This window comes from Protopterus annectens, chromosome 1.part0, assembly GCF_019279795.1.
Source record: "Protopterus annectens isolate FY-2018-M chromosome 1.part0, PAN1.0, whole genome shotgun sequence".
In the NCBI taxonomy this organism is placed as follows: domain Eukaryota; kingdom Metazoa; phylum Chordata; order Ceratodontiformes; family Protopteridae; genus Protopterus; species Protopterus annectens.
This window is the reverse complement of record NC_056725.1, coordinates 119,632,463-119,655,537: the sequence shown is the minus strand read 5'-3', so window position 1 is coordinate 119,655,537 and position 23,075 is coordinate 119,632,463. Positions and strand designations below refer to the sequence as shown.

At 37.5% G+C, this 23,075-nt stretch overlaps 1 protein-coding gene across 5 annotated transcripts in view; it reads left to right on the top strand.

Moving 5' to 3' along the window:
* RMND1 (required for meiotic nuclear division 1 homolog) overlaps positions 1-23,075 on the top strand; it is a 611,103-nt gene that overhangs the window by 129,933 nt on the left and 458,095 nt on the right. For all 5 annotated transcript variants that reach the window (XM_044088165.1, XM_044088420.1, XM_044088253.1 and 2 more), the window contains exon 3: positions 14,212-14,323. In XM_044088165.1, coding sequence (XP_043944100.1) covers positions 14,212-14,323 — 112 coding nt within the window. The remainder of the gene's footprint in view (positions 1-14,211; positions 14,324-23,075) is intronic.

The following is a 23,075-nucleotide window of genomic DNA, read 5'->3' as shown; positions in this document are numbered from 1 at the left end:
CGGTTTCGACTTCGGCTCCGATTACCTCGATAGTCCCTTTGATCGAATCTGGACACCAGGGCTTCCTCGTTGGCTCGGAGGGGACGAATGGCATCGGACTCTTGTCCAATCCCGTTCTCCCTCTCAGAGCATCGGCGCAGGTGAGCTCGGCTCCAACATCGGCCTCGGAGCCGCCCCCTCGGCACGGAGAAAGAGTCCTAGTTTCTCGGAATCTGAGCTTTCTCTGCCTCAAGGCAGGGAAGCCTTTGAGGTCATGCGGAGTGTGCTGTCCCCTGAGACAGCTCCACTACCAGCCCCACCGGCTCCATCTCTCGTAGTGTCTGTGCTAACCTCTGTTCCTCCTCCAGATCCCAAGCGTAGGGAACCGATGCCCCAGGACAGCCCATTGGGTATTTCCTCTTCTTCCGAGGCCTCCCCTGATCACTCAGAGGAGCCCCCTCAGAAGAAGTACAAGAGGAAGCACACTGACTCCCCTGAGTCTGTCACTTCTGATACAGACTTAGATCAATTGGAAGGGTCCCTGAGATCCCCCTCTGAAGATGTTTCCTTTTCGGACATCCTGGAAATGCTTTGGCAGAGGGGGAACTGGAATCCCCTAGCCCTTACCGAGGATGAGTCTGTAATCCTGGACACTTTTGGTTCCAGACCTTCCACCTCCTGAGTTTCTCCTCCTTTCGACCCACTTATGTCTGTAGTGGCTCGAAAGGCTTGGACGGCTCGGGACACAGTGGAACCAACTCAAGAGGAGACCTGGTACATTTATTACAGCCCCCCAGGATAAGCAATTCCTTTCTAAAGGTGTGCCCGTTGATGCCATGGTGGTAGCAGCAGCCATCAAAAAAGAGTTAGCAGAGACCTCTTCATCTGTTCATCCCCCTAACAAGGAGTCTAGGATGATGGACAGGTATGGAAAGCGAATGTTTGCTTCACTGACCTTCTCCATGAGGTCCCTGAACTATCTGTCATTTTACTCGCCTTCAAAGGAATCTCCTTAAAGAGCTAGGAGATACCTTTCAAGATCCTACAGCTGAGGGAGTACAAGCCAAAGTAGCTTCCCAGCTAGCGACTCTTAATTCTGTAGTTAACTCCTCCATGAGGCTCATTTCCTATGCAGCCGATGGAGTTAGTAGAGCCGCGGGCATGGGTGTGACCCTCAGGAGGCATGCTTGGATTCGGCTGTGTCACTTTGCAGAACCCTTTCAAGTGTCCTTCGCCAATACCCCCTTTGATGGCTCCTTTCTCTTTGGGCCACAGGTGAAAGACACATTGACTAGGTGTGAGCAAGAAGGCAAGACTCTCTCTGCCATGGGAGTCCATTTTTCCACTCCCTCTAGACCTTACCCCAAGGGTCAGAAAAGTGGGAAGATGTGGTTCCACAAATCTCAGGGAGCCTTGCCTGATACACGTAGTGATTTTTCCTTCAGAGGCAAAGGGGGATACAACAATAATAGACGCCGCCCTCGTGGCAGATGAGGGCAGCAGAGAATCCTTCTCTGACAAGCCCTTCCAGCATCCCTGAAGGGTTGCCCGGCTGCTCACCTCTGGAGGCAGTCGGGGGAAGACTTTCGCTGTACCCAAAAGCCTGGCAAAGTTTAACAAGAGACAGATGGGGACTGTCCATTCTATCCGGAGGTTACAAAATTCCCTTCCATCAACCCCCCTTACAGTCAAAGAAGGCCCTTCCAGGTGTTCCATCCAATCTGAAGGAGCAAGCAGTAATAGAAGTTTCAAAACTGCTAGAAAAAAAGAGCCATTCAGGAAGTCCCCGCAGACCAGCATGGATCCGGAACTTACTCAAGGTTCATTTTGGTACCAAAAAAGACAGGGGACTGGAGACCGATTCTGGATCTCAGCAGACTAAACAAATCTGTACAAAGAACAAAGTTTCGGATGGTCACGCTACAGTCCATTCTACCCTTCCTGGGTCAGGACAATTGGATGTGCTCGATAGATCTTCAGGATGTGTACTACTATATCAAGATGGACAGACACTCCAGGAGATTTCTTCGCTTTTGGGTGGGGGCCAGTCACTACCAGTTCAGAGCTCTGCCCTTTGGTCTCACCACAGCCCCCAGGGTGTTCACCAAATGTTTGGCAGTGGTCACGGCTCACCTGAGACGTCAAGGATTCCAGGTGTTTCCATATCTAGACGACTGGCTCGTCACTGCTACCACCAGGCATCAACTCTTACAAGCGCGGGATTATACAATCACATCTTGCATCCAGCTAGGTATTGCAATAAGTTTCGAAAAATCTGCCTCATTGCCCTGTCAGTCTATCACTTACATAGGAGCAGAATTAAACACAAGGGAAATGTTCGCAAGGTTACCACTGGAAAGAGTGTCCACAATTCGTCAACAAGTGCAAATCCTAATGCAGAGCAAAAGGATCCAAGTCAGGTATGTCCTTCAAACTCTGGGCTCCATGGCAGCTGCCATTCTTCTACTTCCAATAGCGTGTTTCCACAAGAGAATTCTTCAGTGGCTTCTTTTCACGCAGTGGTCTTTCCAGGAGCTACCCATGACTCACATGATCCTGATCACGGAGGCATGCAAAAGGCACCTTTCTTTGGTGGATGGTTTCCCCACTAGTGACTCAGGGCAGACCTTTCATACAGCCCCCTCCGGTAGCCACAGTGACTACAGATGCCTCTCTGATGGGGGGCATTATCTGGGCAGGACAGTCCAAGGCACTTGGCAACCTCACGAGTACCATCTGCACATAAATGTCCTAGAAATGAGAGGCGTGCTCCTAGCGTTGCAAGCCCTCCTTCAAGACTGTCTTCCTTCCGGGACCATTGCAATTCAAACAGACAACATGTCAGTGGTGTGGTACATCAACAAGCAGGGCGGAACCAGATCCTACCTGCTGTGTCGAGAAGCACTCAGACTTTGGCAGTGGGTGATTTCCTCCCAACGTTTTCTGATTGCGATGCATATCCCTGGGAGATCCAACGTCATAGCGGACAGGCTCAGCAGAGCTGTTCTCATGCCATACGAGTGGTCTCTGAATCAGGAAGTTGCGGATCTCTTCTTCCGCAAATGGGGACAGCCATGCTGCGATCTGTTTGCCACCCCTCTCAACAGCAAATGCAGCAACTACTTCTCCCTTCTTCCGCTTCCAGGTCACATACCCAGAGACACTGTAGTCCACGATTGGCCTCAGGGACTTCTTTATGCCTTTCCTCCTTTTCTCCTGATACCGAAACTCATACAGAAAACAAAATCGTTGGGTTGCAAAATGATCCTCATTGCCCCCTACTGGCCTCAACAGATATGGTTCCCATTCCTGCACCATTACCTTCTCGATCAGCCCTGGACTCTGGACCCGATTCCTGATCTCCCGATTCATCAATCAGGCGGGTTGCATCAATCCCTCCAAACTCTTCAGCTCACAGCTTGGTTGCTCCACTTCCAACCGTAGCCAGGCTTCCCAGCATTTCCCCAGCAGTCCGCAAGATTATCGTTTCCTCTCATAAGTCTACAAGAAAAACTTATGCTAGCAAATGGAAATGTTTTTCTTGTTGGGCAGAGTCTCGGAATGTGGATCCCTTTTCAGCCCCAGTCCACAAAATTCTGGAATTCCTAGCACAACTTTTTCACTCCGGGGCCGCTTCCGCTACGATTAGGGTACAATTAGAGGCCATTTCTAATTTTCATATCGGTTTGACAAATTCTTACATCATGTCTCATAAGTTCTGTAAAGCATTTTTGAGAGGAACATCTCTTCTTAGACCTCCAGTGAAAGATCCCCCTACTCCTTGGGACCTTAATTTAGTCCTAACTTCCTTAATTCTGCCTCCTTTTGAACCAGCAGCATCCTGCTCCTTCTGTCTTGGAAGACACTCTTTCTGGTTGCTATCACTTCAGCTAGGCATGTCTCAGAACTTCAAGCACTATGTGTTCGTCCTCCCTACCTGGTGTTTCACAAGGACAGAGTTGCTCTGAGGACTAATCCTTTGTTTCTTCCTAAAGTCTGCTCAGAAAATAATTTAAATCAATCTATAGATCTCCCTGTGTTCTTCCCAAATCATAGCAACAAGGCAGAGTAGAAGCTTCACCAATTGGACATTCATAGACAATTGCGTTTTTACCTACATAGAACTGAAGAAATAAGAAAGTCAGACCAATTATTCCTTTCTTATGCCTTAAACAAACAAGGTCTCCCAATTTCCAAGGTGACCTTATCCAGATGGTTGTCCCACACTGTTATTTACCAGGTAAGGAATAAAGAGTTACCAACTAAACCAAAAGGCCATTCTACTAGGGCATTAGCCACCTCCGTAGCTTTTCAGTCTAGGTTGCCCATGGATTCCATCTGCAGCTGCCACGTCGGCAAACCCTCATACCTTTATTTCTCATTACAAGGTGGATATGGTCTCCCGGAGTAGAGCTGACTTTGGTTCCACTGTTCTGAAGAGTCTGTTCCACTGAGCCACCCAGGATGTTAGATGCTAGGGACGCTGTCCCAAGCAGCAAGAATGAAGGCGAGATAGACAACTTAACATTAAGAAGTTATGTACCTACCATAACGTTCCATGTTAATTGTCTTCAACCTACCTTCTTTCTTGCGTCCCTCCCTCCATCCCCCTGTCCTAGTGGATCGAGAGGAGTCCTTCTTCACTGGCCGAGTATTCTTTATTGTTACTCTTCTGCCTAGGTCTTCCTAACCTATTCTAGTTTTTAGGATGTATGAAACAACCATTTTTTTGTTAACTGGTTTCTCTCGTATTATGTCTGGGATTAGCTATTTCGAACAAGATCTTGGGTAGCTGTCGCTAGGTATCATGGGATAAGGGGTAGCCTCAAGCCAGTAAACTGCTCTCGAGCTATTGAAGATGGCCGAGTCGGAGCCGAGGATCGGCTCCTATCCCAAACAGCAAGAAAGAAGGCAAGATGAAGACAACTAACATGGAACGTTATGGTAGGTACATAACTTCTTATTTCCTTTCATTCCAGGTCTTTGGATTTGGCAGTTTCTAAACAAACCATCTCTTCCTGGATTTCTAAGGCCATTTCTTTTTGTTATTCCTTTCATGGAAATGTCTTTCTGCCTATGTAAAGGCTCATTCTACTAGAGCTGTTGCTTCCTCTGATGCCTTTTTCAAAGGACTGGATACCAATTCTATCCTAGATGTGATACCAGACATATAGGTTACCTAAGACATACTGTTCATTTACTTAAGATCCAGACATAGTAAGTATTAGAAGTAGTTTGTTGGATCCACAAAAAGATATATTTTTATATATTGATTTAATGGCCTATTCTGCAATAACTATAGAAATGATATGGAGCACTAAGCACTTTATGTAATAATGTATTTATGTTGATATATGCAGTTATTTATTTATTCATCTACATATTTATTCATCTATTTATTTATTGATTTATTCATATATTTATTAGTATGTATAGTTATTGGTTTACACATGGGCCAAAACATATATTGCTGTCAGGTATTAATATACAAACAAAAGTTGAAGTGGTAGAAGGCAATTTAGATCTGCCATGATAGGTACTTTTACAATTGCAAGAAATAATATAGAGCGCCATGCACTTTATTGCAACAATATATCGTTTTTTATATATGAGCATACATACAGATATTTATTTATTTGTTTATTTATTGGTCCATTTATATATTAATGGATATATAAAAGTTGATATATATATATATATATATATATATATATATATATATATATATATATATATATATATATGTTGGCTATGCAAGACATATAAGATGCAAATAAAGAAACCAAAGTGTCAGCAAATAAGGCTTCTGACTTGGGATATGGGCTTGTTATGAAAAGAATATTCTGAGGCTTATTGATGCATGTTTTAGCTAGATTGTTTTATTTTTTCTTTTTGATGTGCATATGCTACTTCATTTATTGTTCATTGATTTTATTCTACTGCATTTTATTGTATTAAATATGACTACATATTACTGATTACATATATATATCATTATTTGATATATAAGTATTCTATACATATATATACAAGCTGATAAATACAATACTGCAGAACAGATCAAAAATGTTCTATTGAATCTGCATGTATCCAATGTAGCTTTAAGAGCTAGCTATACTGTTTGATAGAAACAGGTGTTTTTAATTCGCAAGGTAATTGCACTAATTAAGGGATGAAGAATACTATTTAAACTGAGCTACTTCAATGTATAATGAAATCTGATGAAGCGTATCAAGAATACGTGAAAGCGCTCATTTCGTTGTTTCTGGTTTTATGGAATAAAGAAGAAGTTTGCTTTATCCTGGATTGGTGTTCATTTCATGAAAATAGTGACTGCAGTAGCCGTTTTGTTCTGGTTCACTTGTGTTCTATATTTGCATTTTTCTGGTTCGTGACAAGTGCTCTAGGTCCAGGTGAACGTTTTTTTCTGTTTTTTTGCTGTGTATTCTCTAACCGTTCCATCTGACGAAATGGCTCACTCTACTATTGAGCTAGACTGTAATCCGGAGTCGAGGGCTGGTGCCAAGAGGTGGTCTAATATTGTTAACAGCGGTTCGAACCCTTTATTGAGTCTGGATTTTGGAAGAGTATCAACATCTCATATTGAGCAAGGTAATTGCAACATGGAATTATTTAATACGTTATACAAACAACTAGAGAATACTTTATACAAAATACAACGATATAATTGGCAACGTAAGCATCTTGAAGCGTCATTACATTTCAACATAATACCGAGAGGCATGATGGTCCTATGTATGCCAACTTACGGCAATAGCCAGCCAGAACTGTTAAGGAAGTGGCAGGAGATCAATTTAAATACAAGCCGGCAATATATGCAGTTGTTGATAGAACACTTCATGCCCCTTGAGCAAGATTTGATAACCAATGCCAATAAGATCAATCATGAAATTTGTGAAACATTCAATAATGATTTTTGCATGGGTAAATTAGACGCTCTCTACATTCAAATTGAAGCTTACAGCAATAGACTGCAATTAATCAAACAACGTAAACTGCAGCGTGACCACCGCGATTTCACAGAAGGTCACGTGTTCATCTGGCCACGCCGTACGAACCAGGAAGATACAGTTAAGCAGAACGAAAGAGTGCCCACAACTAACAATAAGGGCACCGATAATCAAGAATTTAGGGCACATAATACCATGATGGTTCATGTTGATGACACCAGAACTTCAGACAGTGCCTTCATTACTCCGCCGGAAGCGGCGGATTTGGTGCTACATGTTTCTGCCTCTACTCCTTTGCCCAATCAAGAGGCGGATAAAGAGAATCAGGACACGAACACCACAGGTACTGGGGCAATTCTGAAGCGTCATGCAGTCGCTCCCCTTTTTTTACCTTATTCGATAAGGAAACCAATGACATCCAGAGAAAGATCCAGGAGCTGGGACAAACCCAGAAGGACTCTTTCGGAAGAGAACGGACAACAAAGGCGACGCCAGAAGCAGTAAATGACTCTTCTTCTTTATTTTTTAATCTGTCTAGCTATGTATTAAGTAAATCTGATATTAGCCTTCTGAACAGAGGTTTATCCTTTGTACCTTCGCAAGCCAGTTGCCTACAGGATATTTTGATAGATATAAGAATTTTTAGTCGTAAATTAGCATTGAAATTGATGTTCTATAATGAAGGAAATAATTACGAACTTAACAAAAGTGATGCTCCATGTTACAAAAGGAAAAGTATGTATTGTCCACCATTACCAAGTCATATAGAATGCTTTGTTAAGTTGTGTGAAAAAAGTTTCTATGATTATTTCTATCAGGGTAATAGGAAATGTATATATTTCAATATGAATAGAGATGAAAGATTGTCATTGCAAGAATTACTAGGAGAACCCTCGATTATTATTAGACCAGCTGATAAAAGGGGGAGGCATAGTGATACTAGATACTGAACAATACAATGCATCCATGATATGAATGTTAAGTGATCAGGATACGTATACTGAAATTACTCACAGATTGTTGATTGGAATACTAAACAGAGTTAAAGACGAGATATACGACATGTTGATGTGTCGTCAGATTAGTAAAGAACTATATGACTTTTTTAATGTAGAATCTCCACAGATACCACATATAAAAGCATTACCTAAAATACATAAGGAAGTATCTCCACCTCCTCTTAGGCCCATAGTAGATGGTGAAGGATGGGCCACACAAAACATCTCTATATTCCTAGAAAAGAGCTTGAGGCCCATCATGAACCAGATTCCCACCATACTAAGAGATAGCTACCAGCTGCTAGAGATGTTGGATAATCTGGATGTAGAATTAATACCTGGGGTCCATATGTTAATCACTCTGGATATACAAAGTCTCTTTACATGCATCCCTAATGATCAAGGAATACAAAGTATTAGGGAGTTACTCCAATTCTATCCTGAAATCAGTAGAAATAAGAACATATTAATATGCCAATTGTTAGATATGGTTCTTTCTAATAATGTTTTTTCCTTTTCCAACCATATTTATCTACAGAAGTGGGGTGTTGCCATGGGCACACCCTGCGCTAACACCTACGCTAACTTGGTTGTTAACTGGTGGGAAAGAGAACATTTATTTAGTCATCATATGTTTAAGAACATTATTTTGTATTCCAGATTTGTAGATGACATCATAATCATTTGGGAGGGCACAAGGGAGCAGTTCTCCAGTTTATTACAACATATGGAAAGCACCACAAGTTTCTTAAGATTCACCATGGAAGCATCTTCCACTGAAATTAATTTTTTGGATTTGAATCTAAGAATAGAAGAAGGGAAGATTATATCCAGCATCTATAGGAAAAGTTGCTGGAAGAATGCCTTACTTAGCTGATAGCATGCACCCCAAGCATGTTTTCAGAGGCATAGTAAAAAGTCAGTTCATCAGACTAAGCAAACTTTGTAAAAAACAGTCAGATCTTATGACTGAGGCACAGGTGATGGAACAATTGTTCTTGGAAAGGGGATATGATAAAAAAATGGTAAAGGAGACAAAAGAGCAGGTACTTAAAGATATGGATAGGCCTGCATTGGAGAGAGGTGGATGGAGATTCTACAATAATAGTAAGAAAAGATCAAGCTCTAAATTTCAAGAAAGGATGCAGTTCCTGACCACTTATACTAATGATAATACGAAAATCATACAAATTATAGGACAGCATTGGCCGGTATTGATGGATGAGAGAACAGCAAAATTAATAGGAGAAACTCCAAGATTTATTTATAGAAATAATAAGAACCTGAAAAGGTTGCTATGCAAGACATATAAGAAAGAGATGAATTTAGTTCCAGGACCAAGTATTAATCAAGGAACCTTTGCATGCAATAAATGCAACATGTGTCAGTTTATCATAGAAGCTCAGGAGTTTGTACATCCCACTTTGAAGTATGAGTTTAAACCCAGTTTCTATGCCTCATGTAATACTTGCAATGTTATTTATTTAGCAACATGCGAAATCTGCACAGCATTCTATATAGGACTTACAAAAGAGAATTCAGAAAGAGAATATACAATCACATATACGATATAAAGAAAAATAATGAAACTAATGCGTTGGCCAAACACATAAAGCAATATGCGACACACAGCTTCAAGTTCAGGGTACTACAAATAATTGAAAAAGATATAAATGGAGGAGAAACAGTGAATATCCTTGAACAAAGGGAACTATATTGAATCCTAAGGATGAGAGCACATCATCCACCTGGTTTGAATCAATATGTTCCCATGAGACCCATATAACGATAAAACCAGGCAATGAAGGTTAGATAGGGCTGGTGCATATATATTGGTCAGTGTAGACTATGTGAGATGATATACAGGAAATTCATTGTCTACTTTCATGGATTGATGGTATATACATACATATTTTTCTGGGTTTCTTGCCATAATAATTAATTAACTATACTCATATTTATATCTATATTTATACTGTAGCATCCAAGACATGAGAAGTTTAAATATTTCCTTATATATCTATCCATTTGTTTATTTATATAGGTATTTACGCACACATATATACATTTTTTATGCCCATATTTATGTATTTATGTAGGATATGTTGTTAATACTTAATATTGAATGCATACATATGTGTACAGGGCTGGTTGCAATTGATTAGTTTATATTGTTATATTTATATCATTTCATTTTTATACTTAGATGTGATACCAGACATATAGGTTACCTAACATAAGACATACTGTTCATTTACTTAAGATCCAGACATAGTAAGTATTAGAAGTAGTTTGTTGGATCCACAAAAAGATATATTTTTATATATTGATTTAATGGCCTATTCTGCAATAACTATAGAAATGATATGGAGCACTAAGCACTTTATGTAATAATGTATTTATGTTGATATATGCAGTTATTTATTTATTCATCTACATATTTATTCATCTATTTATTTATTTATTGATTTATTCATATATTTATTAGTATGTATAGTTATTGGTTTACACATGGGCCAAAACATATATTTCTGTCGGGTATTAATATACAAACAAAAGCTGAAGTGGTAGAAGGCAATTTAGATCTGCCATGATAGGTACTTTTACAATTGCAAGAAATAATATAGAGCGCCATGCACTTTATTGCAACAATATATCGTTTTTTATATATGAGCATACATACAGATATTTATTTATTTGTTTATTTATTGGTCCATTTATATATTAATGGATATATAAAAGTTGATATATATATATATATATGTTGGCTATGCAAGACATATAAGATGCAAATAAAGAAACCAAAGTGTCAGCAAATAAGGCTTCTGACTTGGGATATGGGCTTGTTATGAAAAGAATATTCTGAGGCTTATTGATGCATGTTTTAGCTAGATTGTTTTATTTTTTCTTTTTTTGATGTGCATATGCTACTTCATTTATTGTTCATTGATTTTATTCTACTGCATTTTATTGTATTAAATATGACTACATATTACTGATTACATATATATATCATTATTTGATATATAAGTATTCTATACATATATATACAAGCTGATAAATACAATACTGCAGAACAGATCAAAAATGTTCTATTGAATCTGCATGTATCCAATGTAGCTTTAAGAGCTAGCTATACTGTTTGATAGAAACAGGTGTTTTTAATTCGCAAGGTAATTGCACTAATTAAGGGATGAAGAATACTATTTAAACTGAGCTACTTCAATGTATAATGAAATCTGATGAAGCGTATCAAGAATACGTGAAAGCGCTCATTTCGTTGTTTCTGGTTTTATGGAATAAAGAAGAAGTTTGCTTTATCCTGGATTGGTGTTCATTTCATGAAAATAGTGACTGCAGTAGCCGTTTTGTTCTGGTTCACTTGTGTTCTATATTTGCAAGTTATGTACCTACCATACGTTCCATGTTAATTGTCTTCAACCTACCTTCTTTCTTGCGTCCCTCCCTCCATCCCCCTGTCCTAGTGGATCGAGAGGAGTCCTTCTTCACTGGCCGAGTATTCTTTATTGTTACTCTTCTGCCTAGGTCTTCCTAACCTATTCTAGTTTTTAGGATGTATGAAACAACCAGTTTTTTGTTAACTGGTTTCTCTCATATTATGTCTGGGATTAGCTATTTCGAACAAGATCTGGGTAGCTGTCGCTAGGTATCATGGGATAAGGGGTAGCCTCAAGCCAGTAAACTGCTCTCAAGCTATTGAAGATGGCCGAGTCGGAGCCGAGGATCGGCTCCTATCCCTAACAGCAAGAAAGAAGGCAAGATGAAGACAACTAACATGGAAAGTTATGGTAGGTACATAACTTCTTATTTCCTTTCATTCCAGGTCTTTGGATTTGGCAGTTTCTAAACAAACCATCTCTTCCTGGATTTCTAAGGCCATTTCTTTTTGTTATTCCTTTCATGGAAATGTCTTTCTGCCTATGTAAAGGCTCATTCTACTAGAGCTGTTGCTTCCTCTGATGCCTTTTTCAAAGGACTGGATACCAATTCTATCCTTGAGGCTGCTACTTGGAATTCTGTCTATACCTTCACTAAACATTGCAAGTTGGATGTTTCTGGAGCAAGACTTTGCCAGACCTAACCTGCATGGGTTCCTAGAGGGCTCTTCAGTGTCTTCTTTTTCCCAGGTTGTTTCCTTGAGCTTTTGTACTCTGCCTTACATCAGGAAGACTGCAAAAGTGGCATGGAAGGACATAGTACAGTTGTGTAAAATTTTACCATAACTGTAGATGTTCTTCTCTTCATTGTTGCAGTATTCACTCCCTCCCTTCTCCCATTTTGCTCTGCCCTATTTCTCTTGTCTTCCAGGCCAGGAATCCTCCTTTTTTTTTCCCTCGTTCTGGATGTACATGTTCCTCTTGGTCCTACATTCTGTTCGTCCATGGCTTTTCAGTTCTGAGGGATGTAGGCATGTACATCACCTTTATGTCCTATGTTTTGTGTGAGGAGCATATATGTGATATACAATATCTGTAAATTCTAAAGGCTTTGGTATACTGACCGGACATTGGGCTATCCTTGGCAGGCGATCCCTTATGTCAGGAATACTGCAACATTGAAAAGATGGACATCTACTGTTGTGGTAAGATTTTACACAGATGTACTTTCTTTCAGTATTAATTTTTGTTTTTTTCTCCTTACAGCATATATGTTGTATTTCACTGTTTATAAGTAATTCCATTCACTTCTTTTTTTTAACAGATAATTTGTAGCTCTTTTGTAAATTTTTTTTTTTAACTTCCTTGAGATACCAATGTACATTTTATTTAACTCGAAACTTTTCTTATAGGAGCAGTCTCTTTCACAGCTGTCCCTATTAAACTTAAAAAAAATGTTCAGCCTACAGGTGTCTCCTATTTTGTGCAATATGCCTTTGCACAGATTGCTGACTTGCTCGAATTTCTGGATATGGTTTGTAATCCTTATTCACCCTGTTAGTAGATGTGACACTAAATGTCCTTTTAGGAATGTCATAACATTCTCCTGAAACGGTAGAACTTCAGGGCTCTTTCCCTTGGAGGGATGAAGCCCTGCCTGTAACCCATGTGACCCAAGATCAAAGAGCAGTTGATTGATGGGAATGAGTGGCCAATGTCATTTTATCTCTTGTGGGGAAAAAGGTGGTCCAGCACATACTGAAGAAGAGGTCACAGCATATAGCATAGAATGTGAGTTTGGATCTGCCAGGCTGGATTCACATGGTAGCATTCACGGGGCATATAAGTTACCTTAGGGTGAGGTGTAGCAGACCATTCCATGTGTGAGCACACACCAACTGCTGGTGGAGTAATTAGAGTCATATGATAGAAAAATCCATTGACTGTCTGGATGATGGCCCTCTATCATCAGTCAGCCTTTGCCCCTTTGGGAAAAATGGGACAGCTTATTACAAAAAGGATTTTGTTTGGCAAGTATCTGAATGGTGAAAAAAATTACAAGATCAAGGGAGCATGGCAGCAAAGTTGGCAGAATCTATAAAGCCTATTGTGTGATGTATCTCTAAAACAGTATATTGGGGCTGCACCACATAAGAGTATATTGGGGCCATCTTGTGTTTTTAAGAAATTCCCTGACATTTTTTTCTGATAGTAACTGTTACTGTGTTCATATATTTAGAACATGTGTATCAAGTTAATATTCTGTGTATATCTGATATAAGTGTCTCAAATTACTTGATCAAAAGAGGATCTGAAAAAGGGAAATTTTTTTTGTTGCAAAGGACTTATGGTATCAAAATCATTCACTCAGTCAGCCCAAATTTTGTATTGCCATATCTAAATTTTGTCAATTTGGAAAGTAGTGATTTTCACTGCTTCTGTATCTTTTGTCATCTGTTATAATGCCTCTGGTTTTCAAATGTGTTTGGTGTGTGTGTGTGTGTGTGTGTGTGTGTGTGTGTGTGTGTGTGTGTGTGTGTGTGTGTGTGTGTGTGTGTGTGTGTGTGTGTGTGGCACGGATGTACAAGCGTAATTAAGACAACAGTAAAGAGAGGGATGGATGCTGTTCTACAGATATGAAAGTGGGGAAAAAGTCACCTTTTCAGTTATCACTAGACCTGTAGCATAGTCCTGACATAGTTTTAAACAGATGTCACCTCTGAAATTAATTATTTACATTTTGAACATTTTTGTGCTATGTTATGGATGGAGAATTATTGATTCTAATTCCCTAGGTACTAATTTTGCATTCTGAGTTTTTTTATTACTGTTTTTAATATGATGCTTTTTCTCTTTTCCATGTAGTTGAACTTAATGAAATGCACAGCCTTTGCAACTGCAGAAGAATATCACTTGACTGCCCTCTGCAATGATTTGATTTCAAATGGGTATTTCGAGATAACAGATTTACCAAGAGGTAAGGTAAATAATATATCAAGATTTATTTGATTTGTATCATTACATTGAATGTCATGTTGCTCGCCCTCTTTACTGCTGAGACTGTCCCCAAACTACTTACTGTTTTTGCTTTTTATAATGTACTCGCTTATGCGCTAGTGCCCACACTAGTCTGTGTCATCTGATCTAAATGCAGAATATCTAAACACACGTAATTTGAAACAAAAATGATGTACCACACACTTCATCTAAACCCAGTATAATGAGGGAAAAAACAGCAACCCTCATACCTCCTATCTTATATGTACCAGTTCTGCAGTTGCACAAGAGTTTGGGGGTGGGGCAGTGAATGTGCATCATCTCTCAAAATCCAACACACTGTGGTAAAATAAACTGCAACATTGGTTACAAATCTGTAAGAAAACTAACACTGGTGAACACAAATCATAAGCTTTTCTTTATTGTAGTTGGTAGGATGTAGTGGAGTCTACTAGATTACATTTTAGAGCATTTATGATTAGATGAAGTGATAAATCACTCACACACACACACACACACACACACACACACACACACACACACACTATATAATATTCTCAGTAAATGCACATATATGTATCTATATCCATCCACGACCCCTTTTTCTCATTTTTGCACATGAGATTAGAGTGTCACAGTAACAGTGGCAATCCTTTAGAGTCAATGTTCACACCACTGAGTGGCTAGCCCTGCCACTGTTGTTCTTCAATACAACACACACACGCTTAATTGTATAGAATCAACACAACATAAATGTATATGCATTCGCACAAATACACATATTTGTACATATATATGTTAGTTTTTCAGAAAGCCATAATACTTGAGCACTGTCTCAGTAATTGTTTGATCAAACACCATACCCCAGCCCAATCATTTAAAGACTTCTTAAATTTTACTAGACTTTTCACACCTCTGATATATTCAGGTAATTTGTTTCATAATTGTACTTTCCTATGTGTTAAATAACAAAGACTGTTCTTATTACACAACTCTAAACAAAACTGGATTAGTATGTACTTCCAAACTCAAAGACTGAAGAAAAGAGACATTAAGCACATTATATGCAAATAAAAGTCTACCCCTTTTATATCAGTGATGGAGGGTATAAAAACCCACTGAAACACATCTATCCTTATAACATAACTGCTTAATATTACGTATTCATTTTGTATATTTATGTTGCACTGATTATATACAATTAAGCTTCCAATTATTAAGTGTATAGAACACTGTATTGTGTTCCAAAACTGGTCTGCTGTATAACCTAAATAAACTAGCTAAGATTGGAGCCTCTCTCGTAAAGTTTTGAGAATCAAACCATCTGTCTCAAAGCCTTATTTACAAATTGCTGTTGCATAATTTTCAAAACAGAAAGAGGAACCATTCTGTATACCAAGATCTTTATATTCACTAACTTCCAATAAATCAAAAGTAGACAGTATGATAGATCTCCTTAATTTTTATTTACCAGTGTACACAACATTACACTTTTTCTCACTAAATGAGAGACCAGCCATCTTGCCTAATCATAGTGTATAACTATTAATATTAGTAAAATAATCTTCATTATTAGCAAAAAAGCCAATTTTACAATTGTTGTAGTTAACCAACCAGCAATGATCATCACATGGAACAGAGGCAGAAATGATATGAAAAGCAAAAGCCCAAGCACAGATCCCCAAGGACCCCCAAATCTCACTAGTCTGATTTTCTTCCTTGCATTACTGCTCTTTGGGTTCTTCCTCTGAGATGATTAATCCACCTATGTAAATATTATTGTCCCAATGCCAAATCAGTAGTATGGAATGATAGTAAGTCAAAAGCTTTGGTTAAATCCAAATAAATTACAACTGTACTAATTCCCAAGACCACAGTCCTAGAGATTTAATCATGAAAGCTTGATGAGTTAGTGATTGTAGAATGGTCTTTCAAAAAACTTGTTGAAAAATATCAAGCAATGTAAGATTATTTTAAGTATGATTTCACTATTACATCTGTCAAAGCATTTGCATAATATTGGTGTTAAAATTACTGGATGATAATTTTATACTGTCATCTTATCTCTAGATTTAAAAATTGGAATAACCAAGATCTTGGTACGTATCCATTATAGATCATAGAATTAAATGTTCTAGTTAATGTACTCACAAAATAATAATTTTTATTAACCAAAAAAAAAAAATCCAGGACTACAATCTGGTCCACTGTTATAATGGTACATGCATTATAACTGATGACAGGAGAGACCAAAGCAGTCAAAGTCATTAGTTTCCATCATGGCACAAAGTTCAGAGATATCACTAGAACATAAGGCAATACAAGAATATGGACTGATTGAGTGGATGATTTTGCTAACAAAGGTCTTTGCAACAACACAAAAATCTCCCTTAATAACATCTATTCAGTAATATTAGGACATTTTTTGTCATAAATCAGTTCTTTCTTCCATAAATTGAGAATAACAATCATGAGTGTCAACTTCAAAACCAGTAAAATATCCATTAAATTTGTTAGCTATCAATCCAAGATCACTAATCATTGATACATCTGCAAAAATAGAATTGATATGTTTCATTCCTGAAGGGATTAATATATGTATAATTGTTGGTGTTTTTGTGATCATTTTCCAATAAATGTTCATATTTTATTTTTTCCATTTCTTATACTTAGCAATAGTTCCTTGCTTCTCAACCTTAACTTCTTTTTAGAAAACATATTTAGAAATGTATGGCAAATATAAGAAGCCGTCTTTTTTCCTATTATATATGTTCAAATTATATTATACTGGGAATTTATTTTTGGAATTTACTGTTCAGGAGCATGTTTTATAAACTACACTATTATACGGTAGAGATTCTATATTATCATAACCCCCACTAACTGACTCTACCATCTTTACCCAATTCAAAGATAATAATTATTCTTAAACTGTTAGTCATCAGTTAGACCATAATTATAATGTTTGGTCCATACTCTGTTTACTGTAAGCAACTATTTCAGATGAGAAGTACAAATGATCGGATAATTCTAGAGGAGGAGAGATCTGAATATTTTTAATTAAAATTGGATTATCTGTATCTAACAAATCTAGGATTACTACCTTGAGTCAATTCCAAAATCAGTTCTGTAATATGATGCTCCAAAATCTCTATAGATTCTCTTTCACAATTATTTCCTCCTACATTTACTTGCCAATCAGTGGTAGGATAATTAAAATCACCTGTCAGTGCCAGACTTATTTAATCTAAATTCATATTGAATATAAACAAATAATTATACTATCCAAATCCATTGTAGATGTATGATAAAATAGTGTTATAGGATCATACCACAATATTCCAAGCACTCCATCTCAGCAAATGCATTTACAAGTTTACAAGGAACTGAATTTCTAATCCATAAAGTTTTACACCTCCACCTCTCTTGCTTATTTGTAACCTTTCGAATTTGTTATATCCTGGTATTTGCGAGTCAGATGAATTTCTTGTCTCAATAATAGCAATAAACTTATATCTCTCAGAAAGTGCAACAAATTTTAACTTGCTTCCTTTTTTTCCCTGAAGCTTTGGGCATTACAATAGAAACATGTTAAAGTTCTAATAAACTTTATGTTTCTATTGCACAACCAGATCTGCTCATGTGAGGCCCTAAAAAATGTCAGCACATTTCTTAAACAAGCCTGTCAGAATCTTAGATCCATATAAATTATGATAAACTCCATCCCTTGAAATCCTCTTTTAAATCATAGGCATAGTTTTCTCAAAGTTTTATTAATTTAATATAGTAGATAAAACAAAGTTGTTTTGGCAAGTTATTTAGCCAATTATAAAATATTTTTACAGTCAACCACTGGCAATTTTAGCAACATTTCCATGTCCATTTCCACATTTATCTGTTATAAAAATAAAACCAGACTCTTCTCTGTCTTTATCAGTATTTTTATCTTCACTAATTAACCCTCTGACAGCTGTTCTTTTAAGCTTTCTTACACATGAGATCTCTTGCCATCCTTCATTCTGCCCATTCATACATTTGCTAATATCATCAGGGCAAGGGTTATATGAAGTACTACCAGTTAAAGATAAAAGATTTCCTTCCAAACTTTCATAGTCAAAACAGCATCCTGTTTGCTAGAATGAATCAAACGTTGTGTGCTAGCATTATCTGAACAATGTTAAGCTTCAGTCTTATTTAATATCTTCTTAGAATTAGGAGAGAGAGAGATCCCTCTAATGGCATAGGACTCTTAGATTTTGAGCTGCACCCTTCAGCTATCACATCATCAATCAGATTACTATTGTCTCTTCAATATTGGTTTCTTTTTTTATTCCTGATATTAGTTATAACAATGTCAAATTTTGTAACAAAAGACTTACAATTAAATTGTATTATTATAATTTTTCACCGCACCATTATTTTTATGTTTTGAAATATTAGAATAGTCAGGTTAGTTAGGACTCCCTTTATTACAGGATGTTCTAAGTCACCCACATGTATCCCAGAAAGGGAAGGCATAACCAGTGAGTTATCTACAAAAAGTTTAGAATTGAAGAAATCGTTCTTAGTTTTTCAAAGTGTTTCCTATTAAACTATCTCATTTGAAATAACACCTGATGAACTAAATGACATTTCTTCTACTAAATTTGTCAGAATGGAAGAATTACTAACATTTTTCTTTTTCTTCACTCCATTAGAATTCCCAACTTTCTTTTTCCTCTTAACTTTAGATTTAACTGACTTTGTTCTGCCATTTTATAACAAATTTGAACGTGACCTTAATTCTAATCCATTGATGCATGTAGTTTCAGTTTGATAATCAAATAATTTACTATTTACAATTGAACTTAAATCCTCTAATTATTTACAGTTAATACACTTTTTGTTCTAAATCAGACTTTATTAGTAATAGCCCACAGGTTTTACACTTACCCAAAGATTTCTAATCAATCAAATCTTCAAGAACATATACATTTAAAGAATCCATAATAATTAGTTGCAAACTCTTAATTAAACTGTTATACTTTAATCTGTGTACCCAGTAAATAAGTTGTTCTTAATTTGTAGCTGCTTAAATGCAACAATATTCAAGCATTGCCAAACAGCAGAATATATCATCCTCACAAGAAAAAAAAAGCATATAATATAGTTCAGCACACAGCTCTACATAGGAAGACAAGCCCTCCCTTATTAAACAGCACTTTCTTTCAGTGATTTATCACTAAATAAAGTAATTTCTTCACCTGCTTCTTTTAAAGGGCAGCCATGGAAGAGTTCATAGCACAACTAGCACCACCAAACAGCAGAATATAGCCTATACAGTGGATGTAAAAAGTGTACACATCCCTGTTAAAATGCCAGGTTTTTGTGATATAAAAAAATGAGACCACAATAAATCATTTCAAAACTTTTCCCACCTTTAATGTGACCTATAACCTGTACAATTCAATTGAAAAACTAATCTGTTGGGGGAAAATATAAAAAATAAAAAAAAACATACAATGCGCTGGTTGCATAAGTGTGCACACCCTTAAACTAATACTTTGTTGAAGCACCTTTTGATTTAATTACAGCATTCATTATTCTTGGAGACACATCTGCCATCAATTAAAGATACTCTGATGAAGAGAGACTCTGATTAACCCCAAAAAGTTCAGCTGTCCTAGTAGGATTTTCCTGACATTTACTCAGTTGCCTGCTACAGCAAAAGCCATGGTTCACAGAGAGCTTACAAAGCATCAAAGAGCTCTCATTGTTGAAAGGTATCAGTCAGGAGAAGGGTACAAAAAAATTTCCACAGCATTGGATATACCATGAAACACAGTGAAGACAGTCATCGAAAAGTGGAGAAAATATGGGACAACAGTGACGTTGCAAAGAACTGGACATCCCTCCAAAACTGATGAAAAGACGAGATGAAAACTGGTCAGGGAGGCCGCCAAGAGACTAACAGCAATACTGAAGGAGCTGCAAGGATTTCTGGCAAGTACTTGCTGTGTGTGTTACTACATGTAACAACAATCTCCTGTACTCTCCATATGTTTGGACTATGGGGTAGGGTTGCAAAACTGAAGCCTTTTCTTACACAGAAAAACATCCAGGCCCAGCTAAAATTTGCAAAACAGTAGATCAACTCTCCCAAAAGCATGTGGGAAAATATGTTATGGTCTGATGAGACCAAGGTTGAACTTTTTGGCCACAATTCCAAAAGGTATGTTTGGTGCAAAAACAACACTTCGCATCACCAAAAGAGCACCATCCCTACGGTGAAGCATGGTGGTGACAGTATCATGCTTTGGGGTTGCTTTTCTTCAGCTGAAACTGGGGCTTTAGTCAAGGTGGAGGGAATTATGAACATTTCCAAATACCAGTCACTTTTGGCCCAAAACCTTCAGGTGTCTGCTAGAAAACTGAAGATGAAGAGGAATTTCACCTTTCAATATGACTGACCCAAGCATATATCCAAATCAACAAAAAAATGGCTTTACCAGCAGAAAATTAAACTTTTAGAATGGCCCAGCCAGAGCCCAGACCTAAATCCAATAGAAAATCTGTGGGGTGACCTGAAGAGGGCTGGGCACAAGAGATACCCTCGCAATCTGACAGATTTAGAGCGCTTTTGCAAGGAAGAGTGGACAAATATTGCCAAGTCAAGATGTGCCATGCTGGTAGACTCCTTCCCAAGAAGTCTGAATGCTGTAATTAAAATGTGCTTCAACAAAGTATTAGTTTAAGGGTGTGCACACTTATGCAACTAGCTTATTTTTTCCTCTAACAGATTTGTTTGTTTTTCAGTTGAATTGTACAGGTTATAGGTCACATTAAAGGTGGGAAAAGTTTTGAAATGATTTATTGTGGTCTCATTTTTTTTTATATCACAAAAACTAATTTTAACAGAGGTGTGTACACTTTTTAAATCCACTGTACATATAAATGCCCATATCTACAATTTTTTTAATGTTTTTTCATTAAACTTTCCAGGAATGCTATTGGCATAATTACTTGTAAAGCATCCTTTCATTGTGCTCCTAACCACATTTTGAATTTAAGTGAATATAATTAATTTTACAGTATTTTAATTAGAACTACTACTATTTTATACAGATATACATATTTTAATATGAAGTTATGGCAACACTGTATACTTACGTTCTCGATCATTTTTGCTCTAAAGAGGATTCATAAATATTCTTTTGTTTTCAGATGTTGGCAAATGTTACAGTTTTTGTTTCAGATGATTATTCTAGCCTGAATTTAGTCTACCTTCAAATGTCAGTATCTCTTATTATTTTAAGTAGGGTGTGTGTGTGTGTGTGTGTGTGTGTGTGTGTGTGTGTGTGTGTGTGTGTGTGTGTGTGTGTGTGTGTGTGTGTGTGTAATATATATATGTGTATATATATATATATATATATATATATATATATGTGTGTGTGTGTGTGTGTGTATATATATATATATATATATATATATATATATATATATATATATATATATACACACACACACCGTATATTTTTTCTCCCGGTGAAATGCGCATTAGGGCTTATTATCAGATGATGCCTTATTTACCCGCACCGTACACCAATCTACCTTTATTCATTTATTCATGTACACAAATTGACATTTTATTTCGTACTTTTTTTATTATTGGACAACAGTTCTAATAACGGGTTGACAGTTGTGTGAGAATTCTACATACAGTGCAACAAACATTTCAACTCCAGAATATCTGCACCTTGGCTTTCACAGTTATTCAGATGCAGTCATGTCATCTTCTTCTGGAACATTGTCGTAAGTGTCCAACCCCCAATTTCGGCCTGAATTTCGTGCAACTCCATTTCCTGTAGCACCATTGGCCCCAGTCTGTCATGCCTAGCAATAGAGCTCTCCTTAAATGAGAACTGCTTATCCACGTAGCCTGCTCTTAGTGCAATGGCAACACAGCTGTCAATGATTTTTATCTCATGAATTTTTCACCCAAGTCACGACCTCTTGCAGACTAGGCTTCGTAAAGTTTCCATGCTGATTTCTCTCCATTCTATTTTCAATGTAGTCACCGAGTTCCATACGTAAATGGTCCTTGAATGGCTTGTTTATTGCAATATCAAGAATCTGGAGATAGGCAGCCATTCCTGCGGGAATCATTATTTGTTCTGTTCTCCTCCGTGCTAGGAATTTCTTTGTTTCTTTAGCACAGTGAGTGCTGGCTGAAACCCAGACTAGCAGACCTCTTTTGCCACCTCGCAAAACAAGTGGCAGCATTTCATCGACCCACTTCCTTATAACTGCTTGTGTGCACCAGGCTTTTTCGGTTTCAAGAATGTAAATGCCTGAAACACGTTCAAATCTTATCTTTCATGCCCTTACTAATGATTAGAGGTGGGGTTTTCTTTTCATCTAGACAAAGTGCCAAAATACAGGTAACACGTACACTCTCATAACCAGTGGAGGTAATGTAGATTTATAAGGCACCCCTCTGATCAATTGTTTGAGATCCTTGGCCCATAAGCACTGCAGTTTCATCTATAGCAGTCATGTTGGTGAGTTGGTATTTAGAAAAGTCAATCCCATCAACAAAGAACTTGAGCGCAAGTGCACATTTAATAACTTCAGTATCTTCCAGCTTGAACAGTGTTGTTCTTCTTCTTAGAGACGGTTCATATCGCTAAAGGAAGCCATCCAGCCAATGTTGTGATGCTTTAAATTCTTCTGGGGATATTGCTAACTGTGGT